The 18,936-nt window shown below is 40.2% G+C and overlaps 1 protein-coding gene across 6 annotated transcripts in view; it reads left to right on the top strand.

Moving 5' to 3' along the window:
* The first annotated feature begins 5,871 nt into the window (after window positions 1-5,871).
* Window positions 5,872-18,936, top strand: part of ephb3b (eph receptor B3b) — a 263,194-nt gene continuing 250,129 nt past the window's right edge. For all 6 annotated transcript variants that reach the window (XM_074669078.1, XM_074669075.1, XM_074669077.1 and 3 more), the window contains exon 1: window positions 5,872-6,043. In XM_074669078.1, coding sequence (XP_074525179.1) covers window positions 5,965-6,043 — 79 coding nt within the window. In that variant the 5' untranslated portion in view covers window positions 5,872-5,964. The remainder of the gene's footprint in view (window positions 6,044-18,936) is intronic.

Below are 18,936 nucleotides of genomic sequence, written 5' to 3'. Positions count from 1 at the left end.
TGCAGAGGTAATATACAAAGGTGAAGCCATGCGTTCAAAGTATAATCACAGGGTTGATTGTAATATATAACTTGAACAGAACAAGGTGCAGACGTGCTCTAAATATGGCAGTATGTTTGAGTGTACATGTGCTCCCAAACCTTTTTTTACTGACTGATGTTATAAAGAGTTTAACTATAGCTTTAGATGTTTTTTAAAAAACAGGTCTGAACCTCAGCCACAGACTTCAAAATGAATGTAGGCATATTATGATTTTTTTTAAAATGAGGTTGTATGAGGTATATGTCACTAATAATTGTACTAGCAACAATAATTGCTGGTCATCAAAACCCCTTCAAGAGAAACTGATGGGAGAAACAGCACACAGGCTAGTGTAAAGTTTACTGCAGAAAGGCTTAGTGTGCAACATGATTTAACTAATTTTTAAGTGACTCTGACCCAAGCATTGAGCTTGTTTTAAGTGTTCACTCAACTAAAAATTTTACATGCCAGGGCTAAGATCCTATTTATCTTTGCACCATTTGTGACGCAAACTGACATAGGAACCAAAATAAAACAAAAACCTAACAAAAGTGATCCAAGCAGAGCTAATACAAGCTGATGCTGTGCGGACTCCTGTATGGGCTTTAGTTTCCAGAGGAAAAGGCAACTCAATGCAACCAAGGATGTGTACGCTAAGAAGGGAGTAGGAAAGAACTCAAATTATGAACCAAAAAGACTATTTGCTGTCATGATTGGGACTCAGCATCAATAACATGTTAAGAATTTTGTGTATTGAATTATACCACATTTATACAAGGCTCAACTACTGGGTACCACTGCTATGCTAAGGGCTGTTTCTCCTGGTAGTTTCACAGTAGGAGGCTGAGCTGACTGGCATTAATTTCTAGGACATCCGCTGGAGACATGTAACTCATTAAACCCCACTTAAAAAAAGTATTTGTCTCTTTAAATGTGGTCTGGATACAAAACAAAAGAAAAAATGTAAAACCTGAAGCCACAAAGTTGTTATGGTCCCAACCTGGACCCTGAGCCAGATCCCTGAAGCAGACTTGAGACTCATTGGCTCTGCACTTCCTCTGCTTTGTTGATGGTGTCAGACCCTGTCATGAGCGTGTCACATCACTGAAGTCCAGTTCTTGGTGAGCAGAAGCAGGAGCAGAGTGTCGTCTAAGAGGAGCTTTGGTCCCTGGTGTAGAAGAGAAGAGGTCAGAGGTCGGGAGGCTGGGGTAAGTTGTTTCCCAGTATAGTTTTAGGTGTTCCCATGTTTTGGGTGCTTTAGAAACAATGATAATGCTAGGGGTGCATCAGACACACCATCTTTAACATTTCATATGACAAGCTACAGTATGATAAGCTATAAAACAGGACTTCTGTTTCTGGCTCAAGGATTCTGGGACAAAACGTGAAAAATTATGGCTATGATGCAGAAAAATACTCACAACATTGTTACAGCAGTTATTTTCTGAGTGTAGATCTTTTTTCCTTGGGTGTGCATAATACACGCTTCTCATTAACTAACTTTTACCCACCCTTTTCGGATGTTACGAGGAGGTTAAAAGGGGTCGCTTCATTAGAGAGATAAAAAAGCCCTGAGTTCAGGGTCAAAGTACTCTATTTTGCTGTTGTGTGTGCTCCGCTGGATTAGTCAATCACTATTACTCTGTGTCAGCCTCATTTGCTCTTTGCTGCTCCCTCTGGTGTGTGTCCTTCCTTCCTTCTTGACCACCTATTAACAAACAGGAGATACTGTAACATAACACAAGTTGGGGATTTAGCCAGAACTTGGAGTGAATCCTGAAAGATGCTCGCTCCAGCTCTTGGCTTGCATGCTGATTAATGGGTGAGGCAGATTTTATCTACTCTGTTATTAACTTCTCTCCCTCCTTGACTGCTTTGCTCCCTCTCCATCTTCCTCTAACACATTCCCAGGGTCTTAGCTCACCTAATGAAGATGTGCTTGCAATCTGTATTTGCTGCCCTGTCTTTTCTTCTCCCTCCAAACAACTCCCCCAGTGATGCATGTTTCTTAAATAAACCCAATTTTCAAGATGCTCATTTTTCCAATTAACATCCTACTGTGTTTGTGCAGTGAAACTGGCATTTGTCTTTTCCTGGCATGAAACTTGGATCAATTTATTTACAAACAATTGTCTGGAAATATAACCTGCATTTTTCAAGCTAGCAAATACACTGTCAGTCAGATGATGTGACTCTAAAAGTTTGGTCACAAATCTTCATTTCTTGTGTTTGACAATAACAAGTCATGACAAATAATCATGCACACAGTTTTGGAGGAAAACCACAGTTAGGTAATGTCTATTTACACTGTAACTCTCAAAAACTTATCTGCTTTGGAGCTGTGTGGGTGTGATTTGGTAGGATTTGCCTGGCAACATAAGCAAACAATCCCACAACAGATTTGAGTTTGAACATTGCTCAACCCTGATTGATGCAAAGAGGTACACAAAAAGCACAAATACACATATCTATCATGTTAAATTACCGAAAAAGTTTCCTTCATGCTAAAAAAGTGTGTATTTATACATGACCTGTTGTTTACAGGAAAAAACAAAGAAATCTTTTAACTGACAATAATTGAGGAACAGGCATCCCAAGATACAAATTATATCGCAACTGCTTGGAAAAGAGTGTAGTGCGTTATTTCGCTTCTGCTTTACAACTTAAAATGACTTTGATATATGCTGTTTTCAGATATCAGCACTGTAATTCATTGCAATATTAAATAGCATATTAATTCCATAAAGATACCTACCAGGCTCCCAGATTCAGTGCAGTCATTTTTTGCAACCACAACTCAAAATGACCTCCAAAGTACACCCTTTGAATCTCTGCTCTGATTACAGCATCTTTATCTCAAACATGAGATTTGCTGCCCACTGATTACATGCCTCCGCAAAAGACAATGTATGATGCTTGTCAAATCCTATAAAAACACTGATTTCTGCATGCCCTGTCTTTGATTATAAAAATGTACTCCAAATGCATCAGTTTGCAACACCCTGTCTCTCAGTATTGATACAAGCCAACTTTTTAAATCAATCTTCTCACATCAACTCTCCTGGTCAGGTTTCTGCAACTAAGGGATGATACTTTGATTCTCACACACCCCTGCAAACGTCAATACTAATGATAAATGACTGTTACTGAAACATTTGATAGACTACACTGTTTTCATGTGATACTCTGGGGCTATCACATTGTCATGGTGGTCTAAATTCTGTCCATTTGGTGCCATAAGGCTGTTGAAGTAAATGTTGACAGTTATTTGCAAATAAAGTATCTGATCCAGCTCAGCGTGCTGGTGTGCGGTGTCACTCAGACTAGCTCGTGACACACACCCACACACCCACACACTCCCTCTGCCTGTCTTTCTGTTTCTTTCACTTTGTGTGAGTCTCTCTCTGTCTCTGCAGTTTTGTGTCTTGGGTTACAGGGTAACTGGAGCCATGTTGGTGTGTGGCGTTCCTCAATCCCCCAGACGACTTCAGCACCATGTTATGGTTTCCATCAGTCTTGTGCATAGCTGGAGAGGTGTGCGTGTGTATTTGTGTGTCCTTGTCAGAGTGGAAGTTCACACTGAGTAAAAGTTGTCTGTTATTCCTTCATCATGATGACTCAGTGGTTAAAATGTAATAGTGTGAGACGGATGATTTGCATGATAAATGTAGCAGGTCTACAGAATAATTTAAACCCTGCTATTGTAAATATCTGTTTAACATGATACCAGTAGATGACCTCATTCTGTTTTTAGTCCGCTACACTTATTCCTGACCTCTAACATTCTCCCTCAACATCTTTTTACGGTGCATATGCAGCTATAATGTGTCTGGATTGCGTTAAACAAAGTGCATGTTTAACATACTGTGAGGTCTGCAGCCCAATAATTCATACAGTTGTTGGTACATTAAAGAAAGAATGATGTTCACCTATGATCTCAACCTCTCACCATCTTTGTTGCACAGTGGGTGTTGGAGCTTTTTAAGTCACCACCAATAAAACATGAGAAGGTGATGAAACAACAAACAAAACTGCCCCTTACCCTTTCTTTAAGCCTGCTGCAAGAAGAAAGGTGTGGTGTGATGGGCCTCACACATGTAGGAGAATTACTTCTTTTTCTTTTGTTTATCTGAGATTTTAATAAAAGCAGGGGGACCATAAGTCTTTTTTCAGTTTCACTTTTTGGCATACACTGAACATTCATGAAAAGGGAGAACAGAAAACATTTTTCTAAACTCAAAATCTCAACTGATGACTCAAGTTCAGTATGAAAGTATTTTTTTGCCTTGAAAATCTGAGATGTGGCATACTGTTACTCCAGTTGGTCAAGTTTTCACCCCTCTATCTGCCAATCACAGTGATGAACCATCTACCTTGAAAAAGCATCTAGCCTGAGGCTGAAGCCAACTAACATCTCTCAAGCTCCACAGGCCTGGCAGGAGCCGAAAGTGAAGGCAGAAAATCAGCATTAAAATACCAATTATATCAAGCTTTTTCAGCTTCACAGTACTTTTGTTCTGCTGTTGCTGTTGTTGCAATGACTTCCCAGAGCTTAATAGCCATGCACAACTCAGCTTATCACAGAGTTTATGGTCCAGAGCTTCCTGAATACTATAAAAACTGTTAAAGACAGAGAGATTTCAGCATGAAGACATAATAGGAAAAAGAACAATGTGTAAAACGTGCTTTTAGAGGAACAAACAACTCATAATTGTACAGCAACATAATTATGGTTGTGTCTAAGGTTTGGATAATATCCTTTTAATATGTAGTGCGCAATTTTGATATCACTATGAAACATATTTTGGCCGCTTGCAAAGAGTAAGATTGTTTTTTTTACATTTATAATTTTGTTCTTCAAATGTAATAGGAACATTATAATTATACCACAGCAACACAAACCAACTGATATATTAAAATGGAGCAAAGTAATTTTGCAAGTCACGATAAATTCTTGCAGAGGACTTTTATTTTGAAATCCGAAAATAATGGTGCGTTCGAGGCAACCCGTAACTCGTAAATTTCCCACCTGTAACTTGTGAAAAAGCCCTGGAACAGCAGTTGAACTCGTAACTTACGACCTGTAAACTTGTACCAGATCAATGTACTCCGAGTGACAACTTGTGATGTCACATCTGTGCCAAAACAATATGGCAGCCTCTGTGGATGCGGTGGTGCTGCGCGTGACACACGGTGAGAAATAGACTTTACAACAATGTAAAGTAAATTATTTTATGTACTATAACCTGTTATGTGTCCGAGACAGTGGACAAATGTGTCGCTAACACGAAATAACTAATAGGGGAGAGAGAGAGAGAGAGCTATTATCACTTGGCTACAAGGGTAAACTTCTAGTCTGATGTTCACACATTGCACATTGGCAGCAACTCTGGCGTTCAGTGCATTAATCAACAACAAAATACACTTTAAAATAATGACATATACCGTGAAATGTAAAGTAAATACCTCATGCGCCGTTCCCCCTCCTCAGTTTCACTTAAATAAAGAACTTGCAGGCTCCTTTGATAAATGAAATGACCAAGCATCAATCTTAGAATTTCTGCCATGCTGGTTTGTTTACAACCAAGAACTCCTTGCGCTCAAACTGAAGTCGTAAATTGCCTGGAACGCTTTCAGGTCAGAACTCGGAGGTTTCAACTGGGAAACTTACGAGTTACGGGTTGCCTCGAACGCATCATAACAAACGAAGCGTTCCTACAGGTGACTGGCATTAGCAGTGATTGGTCTAAGATGATTGGCTCAATCACAAGCTGAACGAGATTTCGCCCAATCACATTCACGCAGGTAAAAGGTGCGGTAGTTTCTGTTTTGTTCGTCACTGTTTGCTTACTCGTTAGAGTCCCTCGTGCTACTGGAAGTTGTGAAAATACGTTGTGCGCCTGCACATGTTAGCTACATCAGTGTGTCACCCCTTTCAATGCTATGAACGGAGTAAAGTTCACTTCCAAAACTACACAAATTGGGATTTATCCACAGGATTTCACATCATCAGCATCCCAAGGTAAGTCAAACTACCTTCTATAATCCCTGAGCGTTTTTTTCCTCGCTGCAGGCTGAACCTTCACTGTGAGCTAACAGGCAGATCGTTGCCTTATTATTCTGCTACATTTCAACTTTATATGCCATGCCTTTGTTAAGCTTTGCTGCTGTGCTGTTGCTGCCCCAGACTGGGCTTCATTTGTTTGGATCTTTGTTATTGGCCTTAATTTGTTACCGTGTGCCTGTGGAAGCTGCTGGCTGCTCATTTTGCTGTTATTCTGCTGAATCTCTATTACTTTGTGTTGGTAGTGAAATCAGTTCATGAAGCAGCTGAATTTTCTTGAAGCTACCCGTTGTTGCTTGGATTTGTTGTTCTATAGAAAACTGCTGTTTGTGCTGAATGTAGCATTTCCCTTGACATTTTGAAGTTGCTTTGTTTGTTTTGTTGTCATTTTGGTAACTAGAGGCTGCAATTTAATTGTAAGATTGGTACTAAATGGCAGCAATGCCTCCTTAGCCAGGGTGAGATGCTGTGCTGTTACAGTTTCACTAAAAGCTTTAGCTCTTGTATTTATGTTCTTGCTAGAGTTGTGCTGCTGGCTGTTTTGTTAACTATTATACCAATGAATCTATGGATCTGCACTGTTATGAAAATAAGAGCTATGCTACATGCTTTCCTTATCGATTGATGTTGATATTCCTGCTAAGTGTTATATTTGCTGTCAATCTCCTGCTTTTGTGACTTTGTGAGTGTAAAGGTGCCACGGTAGCCTGGTTTGCATTAAAGCAATGCCTGTTTTTACACTGCACACCTGCGCAGGTTCCTCTAAAATGACAGGTTGGTTTGGCAGAACTGAGGATGACTTATGTGCATCATCTTTGTCACTGTTGTTTGGATACTGAAGCTCTGATTAGCAAAATACACTCACTGCATGCAGCTAACCTCTTTCTTTTGTAGTTTTTTAGGTTAAGTATTTATTAAAAATTAATGAGCTCTCTCAGCAGAACCCTTGTTGCTACTTGGATTGTACTCACTTAAAAAAGTGACATGTCCTGCAAAATGCAACTGTATAAATTACATTCTAACTTGAATAAATTGAATTAATAACAGCCAGATCTACAATGTAGGTATTTCCACAGCAGGTCAGCTGTGTCAGGGCAAGCCAGTCAAAATGCAGGAACAAAAATGTTATTTTAAAACTTGGGTTGAATCTCATAATGGGTTGCTGTTATTACTTAAACAATGGTAGCACATGAAAACATCTGAATTACCAACTGACCTCAGTGCTAAATGACCCACATGACATGTGTAGGACAGCAGCAGCATGCGCGGCCCTGACAGCCCGTGTGGCCAGCTTTGTTGTGGTCATCGTTGACAAATCAAAGATCTCTGCTCAGTCTGCGGTTTACAAGGTCAAGGGCTTTAGTGGGGTTTTTCTCTCATAGGATTAAGACAGCAGATCTTATTTTTCAAACTGATGGCATGCTTATCTTAGAGCTCCCTCTCTGATCTTGTGACCACAGCTGTAGGGTCAAGGTAGTGGGCCACTGACTCGCTCCTGGTTAAAATTAGTTTAACCCCTCAACCTTTATTGAAAACCACTACTTCCACTCCCAAAAAGTGTTTTTCTGAGGTATTGAGAGCAACTGAAGCCAAAAAACAAAACAAAAAAAAACCCAACAATCTTGAAGAAAAAAAAATAAATAGAGAAACACCTAATATCTTTTGCTGCTTCAATTGCAAAAGTTTGTCATAATCATGTGATTTAATTGTGACAGCACAGTGTGATAATGTCTTAAATCAGTTGTACACAACATGTTTTTTGATTTTTTTTGGTTATATGTCTTACTTTGATGCCATAGGGCAAGAGAAAGGACATAGCCAAAACAGGAAACAGAAATCATTTTATTAATTATAAAAGCAAGTATTGTGGGGATAGCTGTCTTGGCTTTAAATATAAACATTTGCTAAACATGAGATGAAATGAGCTCATTCCTGTTTTATTTAAGGAAACTTGTTTTGTCTTGTGGAAATGACTGTAATTTCTCTGTAAACCAGTATAATCAAAGTGGTAGGTGTTGCCATACTGCTGAGTAATAGTCTATTTTAAAAACCACACTCATTTATACAGTAGCATGCAACATGAGGCTTGCAGAACCACTTTCATCTTATAAACCTGACACTTTTCAAAGAGGAAAAGCTTTTTATTAATGTGTATTTCAAGCTCCACGTCTGTTGTGTATTTCATTAATATCCTGCTTTTTCTTACTACAAGGCTGAATTGTTTAACCTTGATTTTCCTACTTACCACACGTAAAAGCAAACTTTGTAGCTACTGATAAATACTAGGAATTGTGTTTTTAGGCATTCGCTGTTTTGTTCTCTCAACCAGTCCAAGTTTGCACAAAAGCATTAAAAAAGATTTTTCCTTGGCTGAACTCTGGATGCTGTTTGGATTTCTATCTGTGACTTAGACCTCTCTAACCAAAGAAATTTTACTCATGAAAGCAGGTGCAGCCAATAACTCAGCGACATGATCTTTCTTCTTCTGCATTTGTTTTTGCCCATATTTTCCTAATTCGACACGACTCCTGTGGTTCATGTCACTGCAAGCTCCACAGTTGGCCTGCGGTGGGTGTAGACAGACGTATGCTACCTCCTCAACACATGGTGCTGCTGGCTGCTTCCTTTCCTCTGCCAGCATGCCGCTACACAGGGAGGGTGTTTCCCCCCTAATCCCAAATCTGAAAACACCTCAGTTTATCAGCAGGAGTCACTGGTGTGGTGATCCTTTGGAGAAGTTCCACCTGCAAAAAGCAGCAAGAATAGAAATCTCTACCTACTAGTTCAACCTGAAAGCCACCTGTGCATCTCTTGAGTGATGGCTCTGCTCCATTTAGGTGTGCCAGTGAGCAATGCCAGTGGGCAAGCATACGTCTGCTGATAGTGGCATATAGCCATCTTGAATACAAACAAATTGGTGGGTAAAAAAAACAGAAAGCTCTTTTCTGAAAAAGGTCTGAAAGGTCAAATAGTTGAAATCATTCTCTGCCTGTAAAGGTTTTCAACATGTCTTTCTTACTTTTATACTCGTGCTGGGAGTGTGGATTGGGTGGCTTTACATATATAGTGTCAGAGAAGGTAGATGCATTATCACTTGTCATATTGCCATAATTTATGAGTGACAGCAGAGATATTATCAGAGATGTGGCAGAGTAAATCAGAATCTCAGAGGTCACTGGCAAGGTCCAGAGGAGGGTTCATTATAGTACATTTTATGGGTGTCCTTCAATCCTGTGTTTGAGTGTGGTTGTGTGTGTGTGTGTGGAGAGCAATGAAGGTGGGACACAGAAGTAAGATGAAGAGCACAATATGAATGTAGTGAACATCTGAACTGCTTGTGTTTACAACCTCTGTTATGATGTTTCCAAGGTGGCTCTAAATATGCGTGTGCCTTTGCGTGTTTGCTTGTAGGTGTGTTCTTCTGCCTTTTTGCACAGTTCACTCAGCAGACAGCCACAATTGCATGGTTACCAACATGTGCTGGTTGCAGATATGAGTGTGTCTGTGTTTTTCCTAAGATGGAAAGAGGAAAGGATTTGGACCACTGGTGCAGGGCAAATAATTCCCTCTCCCTTTCCCTCTCCTGGCCTTGATTCTCTGTGTTCGAAAGTGTGACTGCAATTTGCGCGCTGTCTTCATGTTCGAATTTACGACCTCTTCTGGCTTTGCCGAACAAAAGAGAGGATTGAATGCAGAGGGATCCACTGGGCCCCATCAAGCCTAGTACCTCTGAGCGCCACTTAATTGATGCCAGATCTTCTCAGGGGCCTATCCTAAATGCACCAGGAGGAGGAGGTGGATCAGTAAAGTAACAGATTCCATACGTTCATGATGCGGAATTAAGTGTTGGCATGAAAATCCCGAAGCCCATCCTTTCAGCCATAAGCACTGAGGCTACACAGCCTGCGCCTGCTGCATGGAGACAATCAAACAAGTTGTGCATGTGTGTGTTTGTGTGTGTGCATGTGCATGAGACTGTGCAAGGGCTTTCTCACCAGTGTCAGTGCCTCACTGTGGCGTGAGTAAGTAGGGTGTTGACCCCATCTATCCCTAGAGAGCATATGGATGCAATCACACAGAGAGGGGGAGAGGGAGAGCAAGAAAGAGAAAAATTATAAGAGAGGAAAACTGAGAGAGAGTATAAGAGAAAAAAAAGATAAATTGGCGTCTGGCTTGTGTATTTGGAGGACAGAAAATCTCCCTAATTCCTTGTTCTTCCTTCCCTTTATGGATTTGCCAGTAGAGGGTTTTGGTTAAGTCAAGCTGTGATGGTTTCCTCACCCGCTCTTGTTAAGAAGGCTCGGGATGATTGCGGTCACTTTGATTCCACTTCTTGGACACAGCCAGTAGCTAATTAGCACAAAAATAGCACAATCCTATACTTGTTGGAGTTATAGGAAACAATAACATGGCAATGCAGTGCCATACAGGCTGTGTGTTTCACAGTGAGGGGAGAATGAGGGAAGCATGCTCAGTTGACACACATTTGTTGTACAAGGAAAAAGATTGGCCAAAATGATGCTCTGTAGTTCAACTTCTAACTACATAAATTCATAGCGGCCATTAGTCTTAATGGGTACCATCTTTGGCATGTTGTCACACATGCGGTGCCCCACATCCCTCCTGTGTGATTCTGTTCGTTTAGTCTGATAAACATCTCCGCATTTGCAGAGTCCATTACTTGCAATTTACTTCTCCCCACGGCGTGTGGACACTGGCAATTCTTATTGAAGTTAGCTCACACGCTCACACTCTCGTCTCAGGCTGCAGGCTTTGCAGATTTACCAAAAAGAGGAGATGTTAAACTGACTTGCTAAGTAATCACCAGAGAGATACCTTAATTAGCGTATCAGTGTAAACATACTTTAAGCCAGTTATGCTTTGAGATTATTTCGCCTCATCAGTCAATATCCCCCACATCCCAAACGCTGCAAATGATTATCTTTTTTCTTTTTAGTGTTTTCGGATTATCAATCAACACCATATGCTAATTTCCCAGTGAACACACACTCTAATTACGTCCTGTCACAGTCACTGAAACATCCTCCCTCTCTGTTTTTAACCCACATTTTAAGCCCGTCTCTCTCAGAACTTGTGCAGTAAAGACAATGAAATACAGTCCTTTTTTGACTGGTGGGCGTCTTGAAAAAGTCTTGTTTTTGGGCTATTTGCATGTCAGAGTCTGAGGAGAAAAATCAATGATGCTAATTAGTGTTCCAAAGGCGGCTTTTGCTGCTGTGCGCTGATTACTCTGAACTAAGTGCCAGGGGATTAGGGTGGACTTGCCTCACAGACTCAGGAGGCAGAGGAGCTATTAATTAGAGTGTGTGTGTGTGTTTAAGTCTGTGTGTTGGAGTGCACATATGGGTCTGTGAGAATGCACTATACCATTATTTTCTTTTTTTGTTTGAAAGACTGGACCCAAAGAGCCCTCCTCATGCATCCCCCTCTTGTATGTTGATACGTTGCAAACATTTACCTGACAGAAACAGGGGGGTCAAGCTGGAGGCCCTCCAAAGTACAGCTCAGAAGGAGAGAAGTGTTTACATTTGTGATTATCACTTTGACCTTTCACCCCACGTGGGGCCATTAATTATACAAACAAAAGGAGGCACCCCACGGATTCACAACGCACCTCTTGCGGGTAAAGAGGGTGGCTCTCGACTCCCCTCAAAGCATCCTTCCACTTTGGGGTCACATGTTTCCCATTGAGAACAGTTAACTTCCATCCAGACATATTTCCGTAAGCCTTTGATTCAAACCAGAGACAAAGCGCTTCTATTTCTCCTGTGCTCTGCTTTTCAAAAACCTCCATCATGAGCTGATGTGAGAAAGCAGAAATTTCTGCCCTTTCTTTCAGGTTGGTACCTTTCTAGCTTTCCAAAAGATGTATGAAAGGTTATTTTACACTTCATTATGACTAATAGACCCTGAATGCATGACGTGGGGCGATGCAGCTCTAGGAATAAGAGGAGGCAGGTTTGCTTCACAGAGTAGGTCAGGTTTACATATTTATTCCCTCTGCTCGGAACCAGCCGGCTTTTAACAAGGCTTGGATTTCACAGGCGGCTTCACCCGACCATCTGTCCGTCCGTTTGAATCAGACGAGCTCTAATCATTTCAAAGTTTGACAAATATGATAATGTTTCTGCTCTGGGATATGTTGTGATAGGCCCTGAACTTTTGAAAGTATCTCTTGCGTTTTCACTGGATAGCGTTATTTTGTATTTTATGTGTATTTCATTATATTTCATATTGTCCATCATAATTAAAGAGCTGCATTGTCCTAAAACCATATGCTTATTAACTTTATTTGACACTAAGCACATCTGCAATGTCATGTACAAGTTTTTTTTATTTTATTTTTGTGCTTTTAAAACAAACTATGGTAGATATTTGTACATTTGATTTATGTAAAATAAGACATTTTGCTGTTGATATGCAAATTCATCGCTTTTCAGGCTTAACTCTCGATGTGGGCAATTTTTATTGTGTTTTCTTTTTCTATGGCTATCTGTTTGGAAAGTCAGAGTACCTCTCAGCAGCAGCAGCAGCAGCAGCAGCAGCAGCAGCAGCAGCAGCAGCAGCAGCAGCAGCAGCAGCAGCAGCAGCAGCAGCTATATAACCCTGGAATGATATTGTCCATAGAGAGATTTTTAGCATGCAAATACCTCTCTCCCTCTGTCTCCTGTATTGTTCCCGCTAATTCTTCATGCATTTAAAAACCCCACATTTGGCGTCAGTGCAAAAAGTAGATATTTTTAGCTTGTCAATAGTTATTTAAATTGCTCAGAGCCAGGAGAAACATTTCTAGTCTGGTGTAAAGTAAGATGGAATTGAGTTTGTGAAATGTATGAGCTTGCAGAATGCAAATAAGACGGCTGATAGAAAAATCTTTGCCTGAGCCAAAATTGTGTTTGTTTTCTCCTCCATTTTGATGGACTATGGGGGAAACTGAATGGTAAATAAATTGTTTGTCGCAACAAATTGTGATTTTATCTGCATACCTGCAACAACTTTTCTTTAAAAAAATGCATCAAATATGTATGCGCTTCAATTTAATGTGCATTATATCTATCATGAAATATCACAAAACTCCTGTTTGATTCCCCCATGCAATGAGACAAACAGAATAAATGATGAAGTCTCACAAAGTTACCTGTGAAAGCGAGCAGAGTGGCTGCAGCAGTCACACACACACACACACACACACACACACACACACACACACACACACACACACACACACACACACACACACACACACACACACACACACACACACACAGGATGAAGTTGCTGCTTTGACTAAAAGTGGATGAACTTCTCCTCGGCTGTGAGTCAGTGGTCTTGGGATTTTCATAAGCAGATCGAGATGCTTTTTGATGTCTCAGTGCAGCTGCTCCCTGTGGTGAGGTGGTGCGGCTACAGGGAGTCAGCTTCAAGTTAAGATACTCTCACAGGCAGCTTAACTGCAGCTCGTAGGCAGGAGGTGGAAGGAAAACAATAATCAGGTTCAGAGGGTTCTGAAATGGAGGAGCTTGGATCAGGATGAACAATAAGTGATGCAGTTCCTCAGTCTGTAACTTGAGATGCTTTTTTAAATGTTTTTTCCATTCTTGTTTCATATTTAGACTTGTTAAGTGTCTCAAAACTATACCAATCATTTCTCTGTTCTAGATATTGTACATATTTTTTGGTAATGCTGCAGTTTGGCTTACTGATAGCAAAAAAAACGACAAAACATGTTTTTTTTAAAAAATCTTTTGACAGTTGTTTGGGATCTGAAGTTTAACTCCATTTACTTCTCTTCCTATCAGTAAAAGGGAAATGGACGGCAATTATGGGGAAGGTTTGGTGCATATTACTCGTAATTGAATTATTCCTTCGATCCCTTTAGGCGTCCTCACATTTAAACATTAGGCAATTCCACTAGTGGCCCTTTCAGAGACCCTCCCTCAGCGGATGGTGGTGACGCTTATTCAATAAAGCCTGCATTAAAGACTCAGAACTCACACACCCTAATTGTTTTCACCCTGCTTTAATAAAAGATGTTATTAAAGGGGAGGAAAACTACTCCAAGTTGGTGACTTTCTTCTCTTGAGAGACGTGGTTTTGTTTGGATTTTGCCAAGATGGTGGAGATTATCTCAGAGGGCTTTTTAACTGAAAGCCCAGAGACAATATTCCAATTACAGAAAACACACAGGAGGAAAGGAGGGCCAGGACACAAATATGAGCATTTACAAAGACCCAGATTATTAAGGCCACCTTTAGACTTAATGTAATTCTCATAGGTCATGCGTAAGTAGTGAAGTGGTACGGATAGTTTAACATTTGCGAGGCAGACTGACTTAGTGCTGATGTTCTTGACACAGCGTGGTGTGGCCCTGAGATGGAAACCCTGCTGAGGTCATACTAGATCCCAGTTTATGGCCATTTGATGGAGCCATCTCCAGCTCCTTGTAAAGACATTTCTTATTCAATGAGGAGTACATGCAGGATTTCCTCGGTTCTTAGGGTAAACAGTATCCTCCTGTTTAACCCGACTCATAGGCTTTAGAAGAGTGCAAGCATTAAAGGAGATCATGAATATACAGTAGACACAAAGTACACACAGGCCTTAACCGGACTGATCCAGGGTTAGCTCCTTTGTGTGTGTGTGCGTGTGTGTGTGTGTGGTTTGGCTTTGGTCAGTCTTTAAACCCTGATGTATCATACAATGTGTTCTGTTAGACATCACTTCAAGCCTGCTCTTTAATTTTGTATTCCTCGATGGCTTCCAGTTTTTGTGGCTTTCCTCTCCTGACCTTTCTCCAGTTTGTATCTCATGTGTGTTTCCCTGCAGTACACAACACATTATCAAAATTCACAGGGCTTCTTTTGGCAAACTGATATTATCACAGCCAGTCTGCAGAAGCCTGTGATTACAACTGTATTCATAAAAAATAGTGTGCTCTCAATTCAGCCTAAGAAATAAAGAGTGATTTCAGTTTATGCCGCCCCCAGTCAGGAGGTGGGGTAGCTTGACCAGATTGAGGGAGGCAGAATGAGAAGGCACTAGTGTAAACCTGTGATATTCAACCTTTTTAAATGTAACTGGTCATAATTTACATGTTTGCATGAATTGAATAAATACAATACATTTAAAAACAGCATTCTTAATAAAAACTAGGAATGGGAACTGATAAGATTTTGTCAATACTGATGCCCTTATCGATTCTGCTTATCGATCTGAATCCTAATCGATTCCCTTATCAGTTCCTGTTGTGAATTTTCTTGGTACAAAATGTAGCTTTATGGGTTTTCTGTGTCAAAAACATTGAATTGAGTTTATACTGTAAGTGAATAAAATGTAATTGGTCCCCGAGTCTGGATATTTCTGGGCATAATTATACAGAAACAGGTAAAAATTGCACACAGTGTGACGTTGATGTACTGTGTTGTAATATATTAATAATTTAAATAGGCCTTCTAGTGTCTCAGAGTGGTTATAGCAACGATTTAAGTTGTTTGGAAGCTTTCTGTAGTTACGAAGTCAGCCATGAGCCTTTCAATTGCCTGTTAGCTTTTTGACATTTGAAATTCTCAGTATATTTTCACAGAGTTGATGTGATATATTTATATGATGAAAGTTGAAATTCTATTCTGAAGGTGAAGTTATACTGATGTATGCTAACTGCCGGCATATCAATGCAGTTTCCCATAAATGTTAGCATCAAGCTTACGCTATTTTGTTATTTTGGTAAATGAGGTGATTTATACCATCTAGAATGTACTAAATATGAATCTCCTGAGAGAGAGATTAATGTACATTTCTTTATGAAGTCAGTTCTTCAGTAAAACTTCAAGCTCAAAATCCTGAATCAGAGTTTTCTTGGGAAACATTATCTAACTGCTAAGCTAAGAAAGCTGCAGCAGACTTGTCAACGTAAAGCCCGGCAGCTCCGGCACAATGTAAAGAATTAATAAGGGAATCGTTAAGCACAAAGACTAACAATATCGATGGATTGAAACATGTCTTGTCAATTCTCAATAGGAACCAGTTTTCATTTCCCATCCCTGATAAAAACTGTATTCTATGGAAACCTTAAGCACACCAATTAATCCAAGACTAGACTGCCAAGTGTGTACGCGCCACTTGTGTACTGTACTATGTTTCTTGTTTATTCAGCATACATTTAACTCTGTCTGAACTAACCATATGTTCACCCTTTTCACCTGGTACTCGTATCATGTTTTGATCCCAGGATGGATGCATTATTTATTAGATGTTAAGGGCTCCATTGCAAAGTTTAAGTGGCAGCGTGTTATATTTGCTTAATGAATGGGGCTGCAGAAGATCAAAGCTGGAAATATGACAGATGAAGGGGAGGGGATAGATGCTGAGATATGACTTGTCTGACTTAATTGCTGCCTCGCTAGAAAAAATCTCATCAAGTCAAATTTAGAAAAGTTCATGCTTGGTTTCAAGCTCTGGTAGAGCATTTTAATGATCCCAGAAGAAAACTGTCCTTCCTAGACATTTGGCTCAAGTGTTGCAATTGTTTAATCCCGGTTTCTATATTTCCACAGACCACAACTTTTGAGCTTGCATTAATTTTCAATTCTATGATGACGATTTACTCGTATCGTCATGCATTCAAGTTGAACAGGCATTTATGAAAGAAATCGTTATAATATATAACTTCAAAGCTTCAATTAGGAACTTTCTATTTGGACCAACTAAACCCTATATCTTCAGGGATCATTTATGAAGGAAATCCAAAAAGGACTGTTTTGGCAGAGTGCAAATCATCAGCTGAAAAAAACAAAAACAAAAAAACCCCATCATAATAATAGTCAACCTTTATCCATTGGATCAAATGATTTTTTTTACTAGTTCATAAAAAGGCAATATGTCCTCTTATTAAATAAATTGCTTCCTAAAACTTTTTCAAATGAGCATTCAGAGTTGTAGTATTGGCCTGATTGGAATCAACAGTCAAGAATTTTCCTTTGAATATCAGTGACATTGTATGTCAGTGTATGACAAGGACATTCTATGTAATAAACCTATTTTAGATGATTTCGATGAGTATTAAGAAAAAACAGCCAATTTATTATCAAATAACACTTTTTTATTTGGAAAAGAAGCTGAAACATTCTCTAAGCACCAGCAGAAACATTCAACAGTAGCAGGGTCCATGACCTCATATTAGCAACAATCAACAGTAGCGGAAAAAAAAAAATCTTTCCATGGACATTTTTCTGGAAGTCCTTGTCTGCATGGCGCCTCTGAAACAAGCTTGCCAGCTAGCCACTCCTCTCTCTTCTCTCCACAGATCATTAGCAGTCATACTCCTGCCCTTTGAAGTTGGTGAGGTCTGCTCCGTCTGTCATAGCCATGCAAATCTAGGGGACAACCCCAGCCACCTGTTCTCAGAAACATCTGTCCGCAGGCCAAGGCTTTACTCTCCCAAAGCTCAGCTGCTTCACTCGGCTCTGATCCTCAAAGGGCTGAAAGATGGCAACGAGGCTATTTTTAGGGAGCTCTCTTCATATTCTAGTGTAGACCTTATGCTCTCTAATGAACACACGTTTGAGTCTGGGCTAAGGCTTAGAGCAGAAAGTTGTTACCTGGTGAGAATTTGTTCACTGAGCCAGTCTGTATTTCAGGGAAAGCTCTTTCAGCTACTTCCAAAAGACTTTCTATCTAATCATTCTCTTTCAACTTTTTAGTTCACTGTGATCTGCACCATTTTACATCCAGATCTCTATTTATCAACCCTGCATGTGAAGTAGTAATTTACTCAAAAGGCCAGGATGGCATTTTTGAGAGAGAACAAAGAAAAAGTGGATACATTTGTGTTTAGGGAGAACAGTTGATGTTAGTTTCAGGTTAATCTGAGTATCTCATCGTTTTGGTTCTTCTGTAATGCTTTTAATGAAGCTGTCTCCAAGACAGCCTTCCCTTGCCCTCAGCAATGCAAATTTCAGAAAGACTTTTGTCTGTCTCAATTGGTAAGGAACCAGATCAGAGCCCTAAAGGTTTCTGAGGGAGGCTCAGCTGCAGCATGGTGTCCACATTCATTAGAAGTTTTTCCTTCATTGCTCCAAAAGGCCTTTTTTTTTAATAAGCTGGCTGTAAGATTGAACATGAAACTGAAGGCGGTATTCCAGTCATCTGTGCCCTCCTGTGGGACATCCTAAGGAAATATTTGATATCTCTGCTCTCTCTCCTTGGTGCCATGACACCTGGTATTCAGGATGAACTCACCACTAAATACTCAGGAAGCAGAGGGAGTGATCTAACATCCGGACAATGGCCATCCTTCTTTTCAAACTGTTAGTTTCCACCAAGGGAGAGATTGTTTTGTAAGTGTGTCTTTGCATGCAACTGTCTGCAGTAGGAAACCATTGGGAATTAACCCTGAGTGTGTGTGTGAAGAGGGATGTGTGTGGAATTCTGTCTTTTGATTGTCTTCCAATGGAACTGCATATTTGCATACAGATTTGTTGTGGGCCACCTGGGAAGTTTGCTGGTAGTTGTAGGGGTCCTGGAGACCGTCCATCATGACTTTGGGCTCAGGTTGAGCCAAACCACGCTTGCTGAGAAACATGTAAAAATAGTACATGTTTTGATTATTTATTCCTGGCTCTCCGAATGACCCCAAGGCTAAACTGAAAACACACACCTTTCCGGATCTGATGACCACACTTGGAATCAAGACTGCAGTGTGGAAGAGTTTATTGTAATGCCAACATCAGTAATACATTACAGAACAAAGGCTTGTAGAAAGAACAACAAATAACTAGATGATAATTCCCCCATCTTCCATGCTGGTTACTTTAAACAGATTACTGGCACAA

This window comes from Halichoeres trimaculatus, unplaced genomic scaffold (genome assembly GCF_033239565.1).
Source record: "Halichoeres trimaculatus isolate MK-OKI-2021-1 unplaced genomic scaffold, fHalTri1.1 fHalTri1_scaffold_4, whole genome shotgun sequence".
Lineage (NCBI taxonomy): Eukaryota > Metazoa > Chordata > Actinopteri > Labriformes > Labridae > Halichoeres > Halichoeres trimaculatus.
The sequence above is the reverse complement of the archived record's forward strand: the minus strand, read 5'-3'. Positions and strand labels throughout refer to the sequence as shown.